Source organism: Chiloscyllium punctatum, chromosome 5, assembly GCF_047496795.1.
Source record: "Chiloscyllium punctatum isolate Juve2018m chromosome 5, sChiPun1.3, whole genome shotgun sequence".
NCBI lineage: Eukaryota > Metazoa > Chordata > Chondrichthyes > Orectolobiformes > Hemiscylliidae > Chiloscyllium > Chiloscyllium punctatum.
Window position 1 is genome coordinate 85,649,158 of NC_092743.1, and position 20,647 is coordinate 85,669,804.

The window sequence follows — 20,647 nt, forward strand, 5'->3', positions numbered from 1 at the left end:
CACCATTTTTAGTGTTTGTTTCTGACAGCCCTATTCCAATTCTTCTTGAAAAATGAGTGCTACAAATAGAAATGCTGAGTCTTGTACCTTTCATTGGAGTTGTAATAAAGTATTTGGAGAAAAATAGCTTGCATTATTCTGCTCCTTTAATATACATATGTTTCAGGAAGTTGGACAAAAGTTATGCAGTATTAAGATGCTGCTTGAAGTAATAGGTTTGAAAAATTGCTCTGAAAGGTGAAGAGAAAGTTGATAAAATGATGAAATTGTTTGAAGTTACAGAATGTAAAGGTCTGCTGATGAGAGAATTTGACGTCACAGATGAGTCAAAGAGGATGGAGAAGGTTTAATCAACCAAAGTAACAAGCAATATTGATTGTTATGATTTGTTGCTAGGAACATTACAGAAGCTTTTGAAGAGAATTAGTGATTTTAGTAACTGTTATGGTGCATGGGCCATCAGTGCAGGTTTGTAAGGACAGGGAGTACCAATTAGGAAGGTTAGAATAGAACTGTTAGAATAGAATAGTATAGAATAGGCTGTTGTTGCAAAGTGATAATATTCCAATCTCGGAAACAGGAGGCCTAGGTTCAAGTCCCACGTGGTCCAGAAATGTGTACAGGTTAAGTAGAAAAATATAGAACACTACCTGCGAAGTTCTGGATCACTTGACATGACAGTAGGTTGTGCCAAGCAGCTACATCCAAACATATTAGAAACATTAAGCCTCAAATTGTTGATGTTGTGATTTAAAGTTTTAGCATGTGCACAGGCTTGATTGATATTATTTTGGACTTCGCAATAGTGGTTGTGGTGGTAAAGTGGATTTGTAACTTCTCATCTGACACTGAGGGTGAGCTTTGCCAGGTTCAGCTTGAGCAAGTAGCCAGAATAAAGGATGGGTAGATGCCAGAGATTCAGGGGAATACAGCAGGTGTGTACATTCAGTTACATGCAATTGATTTCAATTTGATTCTCCTCATTGTCTGTAAGCAATGAAATCATAGCTGAAATCCTGATGAGTATAGTGAAGAGTGCACGTCACCATTTTTCTTTCAATCCAGTGTTTTTGTCATCTTCATGAAACTGTCCTGACAAATTGGACTAGGAGTGTGCTTGGCCAATTGGGTATATAATCCTTGAGTACATGCACAGGTCTTATTTTCCCAGAGCTTTTTTGTGTCTATTGAGCATGATTTATGCATTACTAAAGAGTACAGGCAAATTAAATATCAAAATAATAGAAATGTTCTGCTTACAAAGTGTGAATGAAGTGGCAGTTGCATTTCTGAAATGCTGGGTTTGTTCTCTATTATGTTCTCTAGTCCAGCATTTGATTTGTTTTACTTATTTATGACAGCTCTTCAAAAAATAACACTCAATCGCAAGCATAAAATGTTACTGTTGGCATGTGGAAATCTGCATTAGTTTGAAATTTTACACAGTTACCATTAATGATGTTCCAGGTTTTTACTAGTCCTTCCAGCCTGTGTTGAAGATGAGAAGCTCTTGGCTGATGTTTTGGCTTTCCTGAGCAAAATGTTGAAAGCGCAAAGGGATAGTACAGGTACTCAGGATCTAAATCTGCTTCTGGAGGTCCTCCTTAAACAGGTAATCAGACATCGTAAATGCGATAAATTTGTGAAGATGAGTAGTTAACTACAGATTCGGTATCACAAAACCAATAATCTCTGGACGTGCTTTGGGCTGAGGACACTTTGAGTCAGATCTAGTTGGCTGTGATCAATGCTTGCTTGGAATGTAGGATAAATGCAGTGCTTAATCAGATTGTCTAAGTAAGAATTCTTTTAAAAACTCAATTAAACTGATGTTTGGAACATTTTGGAAGTGTTCAGTTTTCAGACATATCTGATCTTGAGACATCCTACCTATTTAGTAAATGGCTCTAATCCAATCAAGAGAATCAAATGTTGTTAGAATGGTGAACTGAATATTAGCACCTAGGCCTTGAAAAAATGCACTCATTCTTATACTCCAAATTCCTTCAATTGTTGAACTCTGTGCTGAAGTCTAAGTAAACACATCTGTCACTCTGCCTTCTTCAATTTTCTTTGTCATCTCTTCAAAAAAACTGAATCAAATTATTGAGACACAATTTCCCATGCACAAAACCATCTTTACAGAGAAATATTGATGGGTAAATGATTTTATAAGCATGTGTTCGTTTTTCACATTTGTTTGGAGAACTTCAGCTTCAAAGGTTGCAATTAGTGATAAGCAATGACTTCATCTTCTTTCATGCATTTCCCTTGTGCTTTAGAAACTTGTTTAATCATTCTTGATACTGGGAATCACTTTTTATTCTGTAATGTAAGTAAGGCTGCTTTTCTATTGATGCATTTGAGTTATGTCCAGGATAATTTGAAAGGTGTTTTGTTTATTCTTTCAAATAGACATGGGAATCTGTAACTTCTGAATGCATTATCTTTTTAAGTGCTAACTTTGTATTAGTTTAGCCAGTCAGATTCAGCTTTGGAAGGAGTACCAGTATTCTTATGCATAAATACTTTGGTTGCAACAGTCTTTAGAAGGTGGGTTAATATACTATCGCCTCCATATTCCAAAAGGGTATAGACGTACGGAAGAAGATACAAAAAAATTTAAAAGCTTGATTCCAGAACTGAGCGGTTATAATTATCAGGAAAGGTTGAACAAAATATTCTGCAGAAATGAGAAGACTGAGGCATGATTTACCAATAGTTTTTAAAACTAAAATATGAAGACATTTAACAGGGAGAATGTTTCCATTTGCAGTCAAATCCAAAATGCAAGGTGGTCTTAATGCAATGTCAGATGGTAGCTAATAAATGTAGTGAACAATTCAGGAGGAACCCATTTACCCAGAGAACAGTTAGAATATGGAACTTGTTACCACATTAACGCCAACTGAGACAATTTGGACCAATTGAAAAAGTTTTGGGCTGAAATTTCTACATAGCTGGAGTTGATGTCCTTCTCCTCCTATTTCTTATGTTCTTATGTGAGCCCCTCCATCTCAAACTCCATTAAGTTGTCGGAATATGATGAATTTGTAAGATAAACAGATGAAGTGTTGAGTGTAATCGTTCTAATTCTGTGCAACTGCGCTTTACACCAGTTTTTTAAAAATACCTCAAAACAAATTTCTTTGGCATTGAGTGATAAGCTGAATCTTACCCTTCCCTTATTAGTTTTAACTTCCTTGCTAAACTTTCTAAATTTCACAGATTTGTGAAATGCCTTGAAGTGCTCCTTTATATGTCTTGATATCTATAAAACTAGTTGTTATTGTGCTATTTTTGTATAGCCTAGATCCAAATTTGCTTTCTGATGTTCATACTGATTATGAAAGGTATTACTATTCTCATGAATAACGACAATTAAGCAGAACCATGTTTTGATCAAATATGCTGGTATTTTCCATAATTTTTGGATATTGGTACCAGTAGTTTTTTTTTGTTCTTCATCCACCTGTTTGTTGAGGTTTGAATAACATCAGTCACATGCAGAATCTCTTAGGTTTGAAGCTTATATGTTTCGAATATGTATGCAATGTTAACATATTGTAAAGCAACAGTATTACATGGAGATCACTACTGATAATCTATTTCTTCCATTTCTCTGAGTAACACAAGCCTGTCTGTACCAGTCTCTATTCTCCGGTATTTAAATTGAATGCTGGGTAGAAGTATGTTATTTGGAAAAATAGATGGGAACTCACATTAATTTTGCGTGCTTTAACAATAAATGTCTGATTTTGCATCTGAATAGTATTCACCTCATTAAATGCAAACCTGTCTTCTTGCCAGAATTAAAATTAATCTTTTCAAGATCCTAAACTTATCTACATGACAAATTTATAAATTATCTACAAGTACCTAAACATTCCTCATCTCTGATCTTTCAAGTATTGTGACCCTGGCACTGTGGTTCATTAATTAAACTGTCAGAACAGTTGAAATGAACAGAATGGAGGTGACTAACAGTAACCACAACCCATAGAATTATTGCATTGTATCATTATAGAAGTAGGATTGTGGATAGGGAATTGGTAAGATTACAAGAAGTGGAACTTTTGACTCACTTCGGTTTTGTTCAATTGATGTGTTTCACTGACAGGAAACCAATCCACTGATGAATTTGTTGCTGCAAACTGGATCACCAGTGCAAGGTGTAATGGATGAAATTCAAGCCCTTGTTAAGCAGAAACTTCAAAAGGAGCTGACTGGATTCTTCAACTCAATATTGCAATCTCTCACCTCTGTTACAAGCAGGTACTAAGTGATTTGTGAAGATGTTAAATAGTTACAATATCATGACTATGCTCCGTCACGGAGTAAACCCTTTTGCTATTTTAAACCAGACACAGAGAAAAGCTCACCTGGCGACATAATCTGCTATATTTCAAGTGGCAAAGAACTATCCCAAATATCACTATACAAAGGAAAAATTAAAACTTTTATTCTTTAAGTGCAAAAGAGAACATTTAAACAAGAAGTATTTACAACTCCTTTCTCTGAAATCTATTTTTTCCTCCCACTCTACCATACTGGTCTGATAAATTTCCTCTTCAACTTAGAGCAAATCAATTTTCAAAACCAGTTGTCGTCTTTGGATGTCGACCTTCCTCTGTGGATTCTGCTAGGTTGTCTTCGGTCTTCTGCTACACAAATTTCTTATGGCCAGATACCTTTCCGGGAGCTATTCTACTGGCAGTCTGTTGGTGTTTGGTGCTCTTTGCTGTTCTCCTCAACCATTCAAGATACCCAATTTTATATACCCCAAAACATCAGACCGGCTCATTGGTTTGATGTCATCCAAAACAGTAAAATTAGATTTTGGTATCTGGGGTGCAATTTAAACTGATTGACCAGATTTGAATTTGTTGTGTATCATGGCAGCACAGCTCCAGCTATTTGATTCACAACCAAATGTTAAATTTTAAAATTTTTCAGCACATGCTGTGCCAGCCAGAAGTTTCAGCTCCCTTAAAGGTACAGTACACATCTACAACGTCATAATGCTAATAATAGAGGCCCAAGGTAATGCTCTGAAGATGGATTCAAATCTGACCATAACTCGTGTTATTTAAATTCAACAAATAAATTGGAAATTCGCAAAACCTAGTCTGCATAGTACTGACCATGAAACTGTCATTTATTGGTGTTGTAAAAGAACCTATCTGGTTCATGCATGTCATTTAGGTTTGAAAATCTGTCCTTTCCGGGACCCCTGCATTTGACAACAGACCCAAGAGGTTTGACTCTTAATTGCATTCTATTGTGATCAATTAAAGCATTCAGTTTAAGGACAACATGATTGGTAACAAATCCTAGCCTTCATGTCACATGAAAGTTGAAGCTGATGATATTTTATGTTTATAAACAATTCACCTCCTGTTTTTGAACAGCTGCATTTGCTGCCACATCTACAGTGACAGATTCACTGCCCACGCAGTCACAGTACATGTGAAGTCACTGCAGGCAGCTACTTGTTTCATTATCATACTGATGGCCAGAATGAGTACAAATCAAATAGTCCTGAATGTGCAGTGAGGAAATACACCTTACAGTACAGTATTGTCAAGAAGTAATACTTTTGTCTCATCACAATCACAGTTCATGCTCTGTTCCACTTTTTCACAAGAGAACAATATTGCAGTCAGATTTAAATCAATTCAATATTATTTAAGAAAATCTCAGATTATATAAAATCTATTTAGGAAACTGACATCGATAAAAAGCACCCTGAAGACTGAAGCTGAAAGGAGTCAAGGAAATTCAAGTTGTCTGTAAAAACAATTTGGGTGGCTTATTTTTTTTCCCCTGTTTGAAACATCAGGTCTTTATCATGTATTTTCCAGATAACATTGTTAAGCTTGTGAACTAGCACTTTCAGAAATTGTGCACTTCAAATAGTGATCAAGAATACTTGACTACTGTTCTTGAAGAGAACCCTGTTGAAAAATGATACATTTTCTGCCGCTACAATGGAACATAAGGTGTCTGCTATTTGCATCATAGAAATGCATCTGGAACTAGATGTCAAGACTGCTCACTCCCAACAAGGACACATCAGTGCACTGTGCTTTCACTGATTGCCACCTTGTGTGTTAATTGATTATATAACCGTTTGACATTTGATTGTATTCAGATTGTGGGCATTAACCGGCAATTCACTTTTGCTCCTATAATACAAATACATATATAAAGTATAAAATTGGAATTAGTGGTTATAGCAGGAGGTACCAGTTTTACTGTGTTTCGCTCTAAATAAAAGTTTATAAATGTGAATATGAGACACAAGTTCCATTTTTCGCCCTCCAGTTATCTTTGTGTTAAGGATTGTAGTTTAATACTATCTGCTGTCCCAAATCTTTCCTCCTCTGATTCATCCCCTCTTCCCTTTCCCCCCACTAAGAAATTATGATCTGAAATTCTCTCTGTCTCTCTCTATCTTTTTCCCTTTCATTCCTCCTTTTTAAAATCTATACCATTGACTATGCTCTCAGTCACTCTTCCAAACCCCTTTTCCTTAAGATTCAGCATTTTGTTTGCATTTTATTCATATAAAATACTCTGATAAAGTAAACACCAAGAAATTGCATGGTTTTTAAGCATCTCAAGGAAACTTACTTCTTTAGCACATGCAAAAGTACAAGTTATGTAACATTCTTGCCAATCAATCTCAAAATTCCTTCTAGAAAATTAATTTTGTTAAGAATTTGACAGCAGTATCATTTAGCATTTTTGAGATTTATGGTATTTTTCTAACCATTAACACCATTAATCATTCGGCTTTCTATTGGTAGAAGCATAATTGTGATTTCCTAAATGTTTATGTGAAACTTCTATTTGAAAGCCATTCCTTTGTGTCTGGAATTAGTGCTTATGCTATTTTAATTAAAGTGTTTTTGCTTATCTAGAGAGATGGTTCATCAACTGAAATAAATTCATCCTCTGAATTACCATTGTTCTTCTCCCTTTCAGAAAATGTCTGTTGTTGGCTGGTCCTTTCAGAATCCAACTTTCAGTTAAGCTTCTACAGTGTTTGCGAATTACAAATGCACCACATTTCTACGGATTACCTGCATTGGAGCGGACACTGCGTGGAATGGTCTATGTTACTGCTATTCCTGGTTGGACTTTGCATTCAACCACTGAGGACCCCTACACGCTTTGTAAGAAATATTTGATGGGACTGCTGGAGGCAAGTATTAAAATGTGTATAATTTATAAAAGTGAATGACAATGTTAGGGAGATTAGAATTTGAAATACAATCAGAAAATCCTGAGAGACATACCTACGGTGAAAGAAATAGAGTTAACATTTCACGTTGTTGCCCTTACATTTCATCAGGATTTGACTGTTAATTTTTCATCCACTAGGAGAAGACGATTAAGAGAATTGGAAAGTCAAGGAAGAGTCAAAGGCCTATGTGTCCAAAACTGACACCTTATCTTGCATCACTTGTCCCCTTCCCCCTTTGTCTATTTAGTGCAGAAAAGGTAGGCTAGTATAGTGGTTACGTTACTAGACAGGAATTAAAGGGGCCTTCACTAATGATCTGAAATCGTTCAAATCCCGTCATAGTGCTGGTAAATTTAAATTCAATTAAATAAATCTGGAATATAAGTATCAGTCGTGGTAACCAAAAGCCTACCCATTCATTTTTTTTTTGGGGGGAAGGATGTCTGCCGTCATGCTTACAAAGTGATTGCCATCTGAAGTGGACTAGCAAGTTTCTCAGGTGTATTAAACTGCTAGTACACAACTAAAGGGAGGCCGTGATGCTTAAATTATTCTAATAGCTAAAGGATATAAATCATTTTAATGGATTGAAAATAAGACAGCATTATTTCCCACTTATCTTATTTTTACTAAAGTGACACACGGGGGTTGAAACTATTGTGAAAGTAAACAAAGATATACTTAATGCTCTGATACTTTCACTGCTGCAATGCGTGTGGCCTTTTTTTAATTTCCATTTTTTTGATGCTACTAACTTTATCGATAACAGGTCATTTCATCATTTTATGTGGAGTGGGGCGGAAATGCAATGTCATTCATGGGTAAAGGAGTCACAAAGAGTGCAGTTATCTGCTTGCTTCAGCTGTCCTATGAGATGAGAACACAAGCCAAAGAAAAGGTATGAATATCAACAGAATCCTTGCAAGATAGCATACAGTTCAGTGCACTGTATATTACCATAATGTTTAGCTGAATGTAGGTTAAGATTTCAATATAAATAATTTTACAAAATTTAATTCTATAGCATGCATGTTACATAAATGCTACCCTTGCCAAATTCCTCTCAATTTCCATTGCATTTGGATTGTGTAATGGTGAGGCAGCTTAAGATACCTTGTGTCCTCTCATTTATACAATTCTGTATTGTTTATAAATTTGAACAAATCTATAAACATTTCAGTGCATTTCACATATTAATTGTAATTTACTGAAGTATGTATTTCACTATTGTAAAATGCTTTCACTATTGCAAGATGCTTTTAATAGATGAAGGACAGGAAAACTTGTGGCTGTAAGAGCTACTCCTTTTTTGAGCTATTTTAGGTTTTGGAGCAGTAATTACTGTTGTGTTAGCTGTTGCATTGTTTGGAATTTTGGGGGGAGAATATCAAAACAACGACACTTTAAAAAGGAGGAAGAGAGGCAAAGGCAGAGACATGGTAATTAAATCAAACGTGAAAGAAACCTACATTGCTGTCTGACTTTGCAGTGAATCTGCACAGCTACTGCCTTTGTTGTTTGAGTTCAAGTATCTCTGGACACCGGATTGTGTCTAAGGAAAACTATCAAACACTGAAATTCACAGCTGGCCTTGGGGGAACCTCTGTGGGAGAGCTCATGGCACAGGAACAGCTAAATGCATAGTTTTGAAGTGTAATCATACTTTTTCTTTGTACATCTATAATAGAAGTAGAGTGAGTTCTTTTTAGATTATATGTTTTATTGAAATCTGTTTCTTCATTAAATTTTAAATATATAAAACAAAGGTCTACGTTAGCCTGGAGTAGTGTTTTCTAGAGGAGTAAGATTGTGCTATTTTCTGGGTCTGTTGATTGTTAATGTGCAAAGATGGCCTTTAGTAGATTGATGTGGTTTTGTGGGATGTGGGGGATGAGGGTGAGTTTCCATGTTACTGATGAGTATATATGCAGTAAGTGTGTTTGGTTGCAAATCCTATCATATCGCATGGATTGGTTGAGTGGCAGTTAGAGGCAATGATGAACTTACAGGAACTCGGGTGTGTTGGATGGCAGTTGCAGGGTGGGAGAAAAAACACAGAGACCGTCAGGTAGATGGGTTACCTCCAGGAAAGGTAGGAGAGGGAGGCAGGTAGTTCAGAAGTATCCTGTGGCTGTCCCCATCTCAAACAACTATGCTGATTTGGAAACATTAGGGGGTTATGGACACTCAGGGGATTGTAGCACAAACAACCAAGTTTCTGGTACCGAAATTGGCTCTAACATAACACGGGTTACATCAGGTTCTAAGCGATCCATTGTGACAGTGGTCTCTAGTCACAGGCACAGACAGACGTTTCTGTGGAGGACAGTGAGAAATCAGAATGGTGTGTTGCCTCTTTGATGCCAGGATCAAGGATATCTCTGAGAGAGTGCAGAATATTCTCTAAGGAGAGAGGGACGAGCGGGAAGTCGTTGTACACATTGAAACTAATGACATAGAAAGAGTAAAGGATGAGCTTCTGAAGGGAGAAGATAGGAAGTTAGGCAGGAATTTAAAAAGGAGGTTATCGAGGAGAGTAATATCTGGATTAGTCCTGGTGCCATGAGCTAGTGAGGATAGGAATAGGAGGATGGAGCAGGTGAATGCATGGCTGAGGAGCTGGTGTATGGGAGAAGGATTCACATTTTTGAATCACTGGAATCTCTTCTAGGGTAGAAGTGACCTTATAAGAAAAACAATTGCACCTGAATTGGAAGAGGACTAATATACTGGCAGAGAGATTTGTCAGAGCTGCTTGGGAGGATTTAAACTAGTAAAGTGGAAGAGAGGGTGAGACCCAGGAGGATAGTGAGGAAAGAGATCAATCTGAGACTGGTACAGTTGGGAAGAGTCAAAGAGCCAGGGCAGGTAGGAACATGCGCAGAGAGCGAGGTTGGATTGATAAATTAAACTATTTATTTCAGTGCAAGAGGTCTAACAGGGATGGCAGGTGAACTCCACCTTTGGTTCGAAACTTGGGACTGGGATATCATAGCAATTACAGAGACATGGCTCAGGGATGGACAGGACTGGCAGGTTAATATTCCATGGTATAGATGCTATTGGAAGGATAGTAAGGAGAGGAAGAGAAGAGGGGGACTGGTGTTTTTGATAAAAGGTAGCATTACAGCTATACTTGACCTACTCTTGGGAAATAAGGCAGGACAAGTGACTTAGGTGCCAGTGGGGGAGCAGTTAGGGACGAGTGACTGTAATTCTATTAGATTTAAAATAGTGATGGAAAAGGATAGACTGGATCTAAAAGTTAAAGTACTATATTGGAGGAAGGCTAATTTTGATGATATTAGGCAAGACATTTGAAAAGTTGATTGGGGGCAGATATTTGCCTTCAAAAATGAGATAACAAGAATCCAGAGACAGTATGTACCTGTTAAGGTGAAAGACAAGGTTGACAGCTGTAGGGAATGCTGGATAGCTAGAGAAATTGAGGTTTGGTCAAGAAAATAAAGAAGCATATAGACGGCAGAGATTGAATAAATCCTTAAGAGTATAAAGGCAGCAAGAGTATACTTAAGAGAGGAATTAAGAGGGAAACCAGGATGGCAAAAAGGGGACATGAGATAGTTTTGGCAAATAAGGTTAAAGAAAATCCAAAGGAATTTTATAAATACATTAAGACAAAAGAGTAACTTGGGTGAAAATAGGGCCCCTCAAAGATCAGCAAGGCAGCCTGGTACTGCAGGAGATGGGGGTATACTGAGCAAGTATTTTGCATCAGTGTTTACTGTGGAGAAGGACATGGAAAATATGGGGAAATAGATGGTGATATATTGAAAAATGTCCATATTACAGAGGTGGTGGTACTGGATATCTTAAAAATGCATAAAGGTGGATAAATCCCCAGGACCTGATCAGGTGTACCCTGCAATTCTGTGGGAACCTGTGCAAGTCCTTGCTGGGCCTCTTGCTAAGATATTTGTATCATCGATAGTTATAGGTAAGGTGTCGGAAGAGTGGAGGTTAGCTAACCTGATGCCACAATTTAAGAAAAGTGGTAATAAAAAGCCAGGGAACTATAGACCAGTGAGCCTGACATTGGGTGGTGAGCAAATTGTTGGAGGGAATCCTGAGGGACAGCATTTATACTTATAAGAAAGGCAATGACTGAGTCAACATGGCTTTGTGTGTGGAAAATCATGTTTCAGTAACTTGATTGAGTTTTTTGAAGAAGTAACATAGAGGATTGATGAGGTCGGAGCGGGGGATGTGATCCATGTGGAATTCAGTAAGGCATTCGACAAGGTTTCTCATGGTTGACTGATTAGCTAGGTTAGATCACATGGTATACAGGGAGAAGTAGCCATTTCAATACAGAACTGGTTTGAAGGTAGAAGACAGAGGGTGGTGCTAGAGAGTTGCTTTTCAGACTGGAGGCCTATGAACAGTGGTATGCCACAAGGATCAGTGCTGGGTCCACTGCTTTTTGTCATTTATTTGAATGATTTGGATATGAACATCGGAGGTATAGTAAGTAAGTTTGTAGATGACTCCAACATTGGAGGTGCAGTGGATAGCAAAAAGGGTTACCTCAGTATACAACGGGATCTTGATCAGATGAGCCAGTAGGCTGAGGATTGTCAGGTGGAGTTTAATTTAATAAAATGTGAGGTGTAGCATTTTGGAAAAGTAAATCAGGGCAGAACTTATGCACTTAATGGTAAGGTCCTGGGGAGTGTTGCTGAACAAAGAGACCTTGGAGTGCAGGTTCATAGCTCCTTGAAAATGGAGTCGCAGGTAGATAGGATAGTGAAGAAGGCGTTTGATATGCTTTCTTTTATTGGTCAGAGTATTGAGTACAGGAGTTAGGAAGTAATGTTGCAGCTGTACAGACGATTGGTTAGGCCACTTTTGGAGTATTGTGTGCAACTCTGGTCTCTCTCCTATAGGAAGGATGCTGTGAAACTTGCAAGGGTACAGATAGTATTTACAAGGATGTTGTCAGAGTTGGAGAATTTGAGCTATAAGGAGAAGCTGAATAGGCTATAGCTGTTTTCCCTACAGCGTCGGAGGCTGAGGGGTGACCTCATAGAGGTTTATAAAATCATGAGGAGGGGCATAGATAGGATAAACAGACGAGGGGCGAGGGAGTCCTGAACGAAGTTTAAGGTGAGAGGGGAAAGATTTAAAAGGGAGCTAAAGGGCAACTTTTTCATGCAGAGGGTGGTACATGTTTGGAATGAGCTGCAAGAGGAAGTCGTGGAGGCTGGTACAATTACAACATTTAAAAGGCATCTGGATGGGTATATAAATAGGAAGGGGTTTTTTTATGGATATGGGCCAAGTGCTGGCAAATGGAACTAGATTAATTTAGGATATCTAGTCAACATAGACAAGTGCTGTAGATTTCTATGACTCTATATGGCAAGCCTACTGAAATTGAAAGTATCTGCAGTATAAAAATTATAGTACTAGACCTGAAAAACTATTTTGGAGGGCAGTGTAAGTGGGTATTAGCCAAAATTACCATTGCTATGAAATACATAACATAACAAATGAGCAAGTGAAAGTATGTTGATAGTCACAATAATAGATTTTGTAATTATTAGATACTAAGAACAGGGGTAGACACCAAGAACGGGAAAAATGGTGAAAGAACTACACTTTTTGAGTGGGAGGAACTGAACAAGTTGATTAAGAATATATAACGACGTATACAAAATGTGTAGAGTTCTAATCTTGTCGTCAACTTTTTTTAAAACAAAAAATGAGTTTGCTGTGAATTTAATTATCATTTTTTATCATTGTGCTTCTATTCAAGTATTCAGAAGCCACCATGAAGCCAAGGAATACTCTCTTAATAAAAGTAGAAATATTATCAGCATGTAAGCATTTAGGATAGCAGTACCTCTGTTAACTGGAAAGCTAAGTGTACAAGGCGACTAGAGGAATTGGGATAAAAACTTGGTTCAGTTCATGAGTCTTTGATATTAAGGGTAATTTGAATCACTATGTGGAAGATGAATTAGTCTTTCCGATGGACACAAAAGGATCTAACTACTGGCTGAATTGGGTGCAGAATTTAGAAAGGTGAATGACCTGAGATTCTCATATTATTTTTACTGAAATGATGAGCACATTATGAAAAGGCAGTTTGGAAGGCTTTATCCAGTATTTTATTTTTAACTGAATATAGGCTGGATGTTGACAGATTTTATGCAAATTCTAAAAAAACAAAACGTCAAAGGACATAGAACTAAGAGAAGGGAAAGCATCTGTAACTAATTAGATAAAACATGTTGATGAAAAATAATTGTTAGATGCAAAGAGCAAGTTGAAGAGAACAGGTTTGGCAATATTGTATTAGAATTATATCCAACATTGTCTGATGGCCAGGAAAGTAGATTTGTAGTACTTGTGCATGCGATATTGACTTTTTACAAATGCCTCAATTTTAAAAACTCATATTCTTGTATTAAAACCCTTCATGGTCTCAACCCTCCATGTGTTGGCAATCTCTTCCAACCGTACAACTCTGCAAGTTATCTCTACTTCTCAAATTCTGGCCTCTTGGGCATTGTTCTTTTTTTGATACCTTCAGCTGTCAAGAATCTGAACTTCTGGAATTCCTCACCTAAACCTACACTCTCTCTTGCCTTCTTTAAGACATGTCTTAAAACTTCCATCATTGTCTAAGCATTTGACTGTCTGCCTAAATATCTCCTTATGTGGCTCATTGTCAAGTTTAGTTTCATAATGCTTCTGTGAACAGCCTCGTGACCAGTCACAATGTTAAAGTTTCTGCAAAGATAGAAGATGTTTATAATTGACAACCTTGCTTCAACAAATGAAGCATATATTTGAAGGCTGCCTAAAATGAGTGTCATCTAAGGGATATTGGCACAAGAAATAAAAACAGAAAGTCAAATTCTTTTAAGATTGTTTTAGAAAATATTCTTGCTATCATACCAAATTTGAAAAGTAGCCAAAGCTTTTTGCACCAATAATGTTAGCACAGTCTTACGGTTGACTGTTTTAACTCAGCATTTTGACATCTCAAGTTGTACTAAAAAAAGCAATAGAAAAAGAATTTGTCATAAAGTAAGCTGCAAATATAACCTACTTTACTGAAGTTAAGAAAATAGAGCATACAAAGATGCAGATAGCAACACTGATGGAATCAGAAATTCCTGACAGGACATCTTGAATGCTGAAGGTATGAGGTACATAGCGTGAAATCTGTTTTGGGTAGTGGTGCACGATGACATGAGAATCAAGGCCAAATTTCACTCGATTTCCTACAGTGGGGTCAGTTGATTTTAGAGTATTTCCAGTCATTATGCTTGTCCAACCTTGAATTTAAAAATTATTTATGCTGGAAACAATAAGGAGCAATAGGTTATCATCTGTAAATAATCCTTCATACATGTTTCAACAGAGATATAAAACCTGTTTGTTCATTAAGTTACTTCTGAAGAAAAGAGCTGCTTATTAATAACTTTGGGGCTGACACCAAATAGATGTGCGTAACTGCAATTTTAAGAAGCGCTAAGCACGTTGTAAACCTTTCCTTTATCACATTTGAGTGTCAGCAACAGTAAAATGATTTGATATCTGATAAAATCTAAACCTATAAAAATCTAAATCTAAACCAGCCAAATCTAATTTTTACTGAATAGCTCTGCCAGTGATAAAATATGATTTTTCTTCAGAAATATGAATAAAGTGGAAGTTGGGTACAATATATTGCGAAATATTTGTAATGGGAATGTAGGGTATGTATTATTAATATAAATGTTAACATCGACAAATAAAGATCTTTTGACCAAAAATGCCTGAATTCAGGTTATATATGATAGATATTTCCAATTAAACCTTCATAGTGAAGGAGAATTTTCAATCATTTTGCAATGTGAATTTCCACTTTTTCTGTAAGAAAGTGAAAGCTTTGAGAAATCATGTGAATATGTTAAAACCATAGGTCAACTTGACTAGATTGTAGAGCTTTACCAACCAAGGTGGAAGCTTTGAAGATTAACAATATAGCTAACTAGGTGAAAGTGAGTACTTGGAGAAAGTGAGGTCTGCAGATGCTGGAGATCAGAGTCGAGAGGGTGTTGCTGGAAAAGCACAGGTCAGGCAGCATCCGAGGAGCAGGAAAATCGACGTTTCGGGCATAAGACCTTCATCAGGTATAGCTAACTCCCTCAACATCAGTTAAAATGAGACTATGATGCATTGAATGTGGTGACAGCATTAATTCAATGCCCTCTTTTTCCAAAGGCCATATTGATGACCCAGTGTGTGTATTTTTTTTTCCTGGGGTTATTTGTGTGGCTTATTCTACCAGCTTTGATTTTCCATGTAGTAAATTGCCAAATATATTATAAATCTTTGTGAATGCCTTTTTTGATTATTGTTATCCCACGTGTTTAATTGAAATCTAGAATGGTAAAGAGCTTCTTATGTTAACTTGTTTAAACTGAGATAATGGCCTCAAAAATATTAATGTGTGATAGGACTGGGGGGAGGGGCCTGTGTTAGGAGAGATAAGGATAGTAGCCATTAACTGTAGATGAAGAAGCATCTAGGAATGTCCGATTTTGACAGGACTGACTCATTATAATTTTGCATTGAAATTCAAATCTCCAATTCAGGTGATGTCAACTCACGTAACATGACTTTGCTTGACTGTTTAAAAGGCCAGGTAGAATAGAAGGTAATATCTTGAGAATGAGAGTGGGATATTTAAAGGACACAACAAAGAGAGATGTCTCATACTCAGCAAGTCATTGTTAGACAGTCTGCAAGGTGTAGTGAGCGCATGGAAATTTAATTTATTTCCCATGAATGAGACAAAGAAATTTGATGCTATGAATAAGAAAATTTGGATGGAGATAATTTGGGAAATGAGCATCTCATACTTGACCACAACAATTTCCAGGATTGATGAGGAAATAAGCAAATGCATCAAAATTCTGTATTGCACTTTCTCACTCTGTCTTGTTAAACATACTCCATTTGCACCATTCCTCTCTTCCACTTACTTTTCTGGTACTCAATTTCATTTGAGTGTACATTCTCACCTTCTTTATCCAATCCTAACCTCCTAACCATCCCAATCCATATGTAATCTGATAACTCTACATTCAGTTCATGCAGTGTTTGGCATATACTTTTCACTGGCACCACTACCTTGAAAAGTTTCTGAAGTTCATACCTATGCATGTTGGCATTGTCCTGTTGCCATCCTCACTGAATGCATTGCACCCATTGGATGCACACATTCATTCAGCATGGAGGAAGAACGCCTCATCTTCTGCCTCGGAACGCTTCAACTCCAGGGCATCAATGTGGACTTCACCAGTTCCCTCATTTCCCCTTCCCCCACCTTACCCCAGTTCCAACCTTCCAGCTCAGCACCATCCTCATGACCTGTCCTACCTGCCAATCTTCCTTCCCACCTATCCGCTCCACCCTCCTCTCTGACCTATCACCTTCATCCCTACCCCCATCCCCACCTATTGTATGTTCACTTTGCTACCTTCTCCCCAGCCTCACCCCCCTCCCATTTATTTTGCCACCTTGGAGGCTCCCTGCCTTCATTCCTGTTGAAGAGCTTTTGCCCGAAACTTCAATTTTCCTGCTCTTCGGATGCTGCCTGACCTGCTGTGCTTTTCCAGCACCACTCTAATCTAGACTCTAAGGGCCAGATGGCCTACCCCTACTCCTAGTTCTTTCTTTCCTATATTGTCTTTCATTTATAGTCTGGGAGACGCTGGAGCTTTAATCTGGGAATGTGAATGACGTTTTGACAATCCAGACAGCAGCCTTCTAATCTCTGAATGCTAACATGACTACCGACTTTGGAATCCTACAGCACATGGATTTGATCTGGATTTCCAAGACAACACTGATTTTTCTGCAGAGAGACCAGAATGTGTCCCACTGACCAGGAGAATGATGATAGCAGTAAGGGAGATAAATTTGTGCACATCTCAAAATATTTGCACAGTTTATTGCTAACCTCCCTCCTCAATCAGGCAAATGATACAATTAATATTGAGACCAGTCTTTCCAAAGGTGAGAAAGAAGTGTGTCTTGGCTCAGAAGTATTTCTTTATACTATAAGGACGGGAGGTCATATTGTTCAGTTTAAAATATTATGTGAAGATTCACATCTCAGTGATTTAGTTTGAAAGGTGCCATGGGCCATCAGTTGCAGCAAAACTGCATTCAGCTACAGTCTGTAGCTAACATGGAGCATTTGCACAGCAGTAACCTCATGACTGGATGATAACTTCAGATTCCGTCAGAATCGTTCAGTCTTGGTCCAACTGTGAACAAAAGATTTGACTTCAAGAGCTAAGCTAATGGTGACTGCCTTTGATGTTAAGTTAGAACTTGACCAAGTATAATATCAATAACTAGAATTGATGAAAATCCTCTGGAGTCATGCAAAGCAGCAAAGTAGTTATTGTTATTGTAAATAGGTCTTATGAGTCCCAGGACACTTCAGCAGTTCTTCAGGATAGTGGCAAGTGCCGAACCAATATCATAAGATTCAATGGTGAACAGCATGCTCCCAACCACCGCCACCAAGTCCCATTGAAAGTTCAGAAAGTGGCAGTGTTCAGTACTGAAGTGTTCAGTTACATAACACATCTCTTCAGATACTGAAACAGTTTTTCCTTATGTGCAGCAATTGCTGGATAATGTTCAGGCTTGGGCTGAAAAGTGATGTGGAATGTTATTTGCTACATGATGCCAGGTGATAACCATCTTCAGCAAAACATAATCTAAGCATCTTCTCCCAAATCAATGGCTTTATAATCACTTAATCTCTCACTATCAATATCCAGAAGCGTAATTGGCCAGAAGCGAATGTTATGGTGACCTCAAAGCTAGTCCACTATCTACAAGGCACAAGTCAGGTGTGTGATGGAATATTTGCCTGGATAGGTGCAACTCTAATGCTCAAATGTTTGACAACATCAAGGATGAAACAGTTCAATTAGTTACTATCCCATCAACTATTTTAAATGTTCAATCCCATTCCCATCAGCATATGCTGGAAGCAGTATTTATTATCAATGGATTTATTGCAGCCACTCACCGTGGCTTCTTCAGCATCTTCCAAACTTGAATCCTGCAAGTTCCCCTCCAAGACATGTAACACTCTGACTTGGGACAATATGACCATTCTTTCACTATCTCTGGCTCAAAATCCTAGAAACCCCTTCTGCACAATCTCTAAGTATATTTACATTTGATAGACTCATGAAGGCTGCTCACCACCTTCTCAAACACAGTTATGAATAGACAACAATGAATTGGCAAAGCAATGCTCAAATGCCACGAAATAATTTTGTTTAAAAATGTAGCCCTACTTGTGGAAATAAGTGTACAATTGGGAGCTGTGGTTAGTGGGGTAAGGTTTAGTTGTATTCATGGGATGGTGTTTCTGGCTTGGCCAGTGTTTAATGTTCATCCCTAAGATGAGAATCAACTACATTGTTGTGGGCCTGGAGGCCTAATCTGTAGGCCAGTCAAGGGTGGCAGTTTCTTTCACTGTGAACCAGATGGTTTGTTTGAACAATAGATGATAGTTCCATGGTTATCATGAGACTTTTTAATTTAACTTATTTTTCTAATCAACTTTCCAGAAATGTAATTACATACCTCTGGAGCAGGTGAGACTTGAACCTGGACCCCTTGGTCCAGGGGTAGGGACACTCCCACTACCACTACATCACAAGAGGGCCCTCATCATTAAACTCATTTATTACATTCAAGTTCCATCTGCCTGTTTCTGGGTTCATAGTCTAACAATAATACCACACAGCCATTGTCTCCCAAATCATTTCCCAAGTGCAGAACCTCAATTCTATGGTCAATACATTTTAGGAATCTGTACCTTTTTTCCATTGTTAAAATTGCTGCCTCAACTTTGATATTAAGCATGCATGGTAGAGGAATCAGATATGTTTGGCAATGAAGAATTAAAAAGTTGAAAATTGGCATTTTGCAACCAAGTCTTTGATATGCACCAATTCAATTTTCACAGTGACTAGTATTTGGGGCCTGCAGCTTTCTTCCTGTCAAGCAGTGAGAACTGGTTAGCATATTTAATTAAGTTTCTGTAGTGCAGTGAGAGCCTAATTTAAGTTTAACAGATGCAGCACTGGCCTCCCAGAGCTCAAGCAAAACTGGCGTTAAAAGGGGGCTAGGAGCTGCAAATTGAATAATGTTCGTGCATTTTGCTACACTCCTGCAGTTCTCTTGAGGAAGTCTTAGCTTTCTCCTGCTGCTGCAGTAACTAGATTTTGACCTGTCCTCCTTAGCTTTAAACTCCCAGTATCTCGCACAATTGCTTATTGCTTCCCTTCTTATACCTGATTTCCAAGAACCACCATTAAGGCTGATAGTCTTCTGTCACTGATTTTAATATCTGACAGCTGGTCAACATACCAATTTGGCCTTTTGCCCTCACATAAATATCAGGTTAACACTATCAGTACTATCTCATTTCTTAAGAGTTGTAGAAATGTACAGCATGGAAACAGACCCTTCAGTCCAACTCATCCATGCTGACCAGATATCCTAACCTAATCTAGTCCTGTTTGCCAGCACTTGGCCCAGATCCCTCTAAACCTTTCCTATTCATATATCCATCCAGATGCCTTTTAAATGCTATAATTGTCCCAGCCTCCACCACTTCTTCTGGTAGCTCATTCCATACACACACCACCCTCTGTGTGAAAAAGTTGCCTGTTAGGTCCCTTTTAAATCTTTCCCCTCTAACCCTGAACCTATGCTCTTTAGTTCTGGACTCCCCGATCCCAGGGAAAAGAGCTTGTCTATTTACCCTATCCATGCCCCTCGTGATTTTACAAACCTCTGTAAGGTCACCCGCCAGGCTCCGACACTCTGGTGAAAACAGCCCCAGCCTGTTCAATCTCTCCCTACAGCTCAAATCCTCCAACCCAGACAACATCCTTGTAAATCTTTTCTACCCGTTTCGAGTTTCACAATATCCTTCTGATAGGAAGGAGACCAGAATGGTATGTAATATTCCAAAAGTGACCTAATCAATGTTCTGCACAGTTGCAACATGGCCTCCCAACTCCTATACTCAATATTCTGACCAATAAAGGAAAGCATATCAAACACCTTCTTCACTATCCTAGCTACCTGCAAGTCAACTTTCAAGGAGCTATGAAACTGCATTCCAAGGTCTCTGTTCAGCAACACTCCCCAGGATGTTACCATCAAGTGTATAAGTCTTGCTCTGATTTGCTTTTCCAAAATGCAATACTTCACATTTCTCTAAATTAACTCCATCTGCCACTTCTCAGCCCATTGGCCCATCTAATCAAGATCTCATTGTACTCTGAGGTAACCTTCTTCACTGTCCACTACACCTCCAATTTTGGT

General features: G+C 38.1%; 1 protein-coding gene across 6 annotated transcripts in view; it reads left to right on the forward strand.

Moving 5' to 3' along the window:
* rttn (rotatin) overlaps positions 1-20,647 on the forward strand; it is a 230,500-nt gene that overhangs the window by 107,565 nt on the left and 102,288 nt on the right. For all 6 annotated transcript variants that reach the window (XM_072570663.1, XM_072570665.1, XM_072570664.1 and 3 more), the window contains 4 exons: positions 1,468-1,612; positions 4,121-4,275; positions 6,991-7,210; positions 8,022-8,150. In XM_072570663.1, coding sequence (XP_072426764.1) covers positions 1,468-1,612; positions 4,121-4,275; positions 6,991-7,210; positions 8,022-8,150 — 649 coding nt within the window. The remainder of the gene's footprint in view (positions 1-1,467; positions 1,613-4,120; positions 4,276-6,990; positions 7,211-8,021; positions 8,151-20,647) is intronic.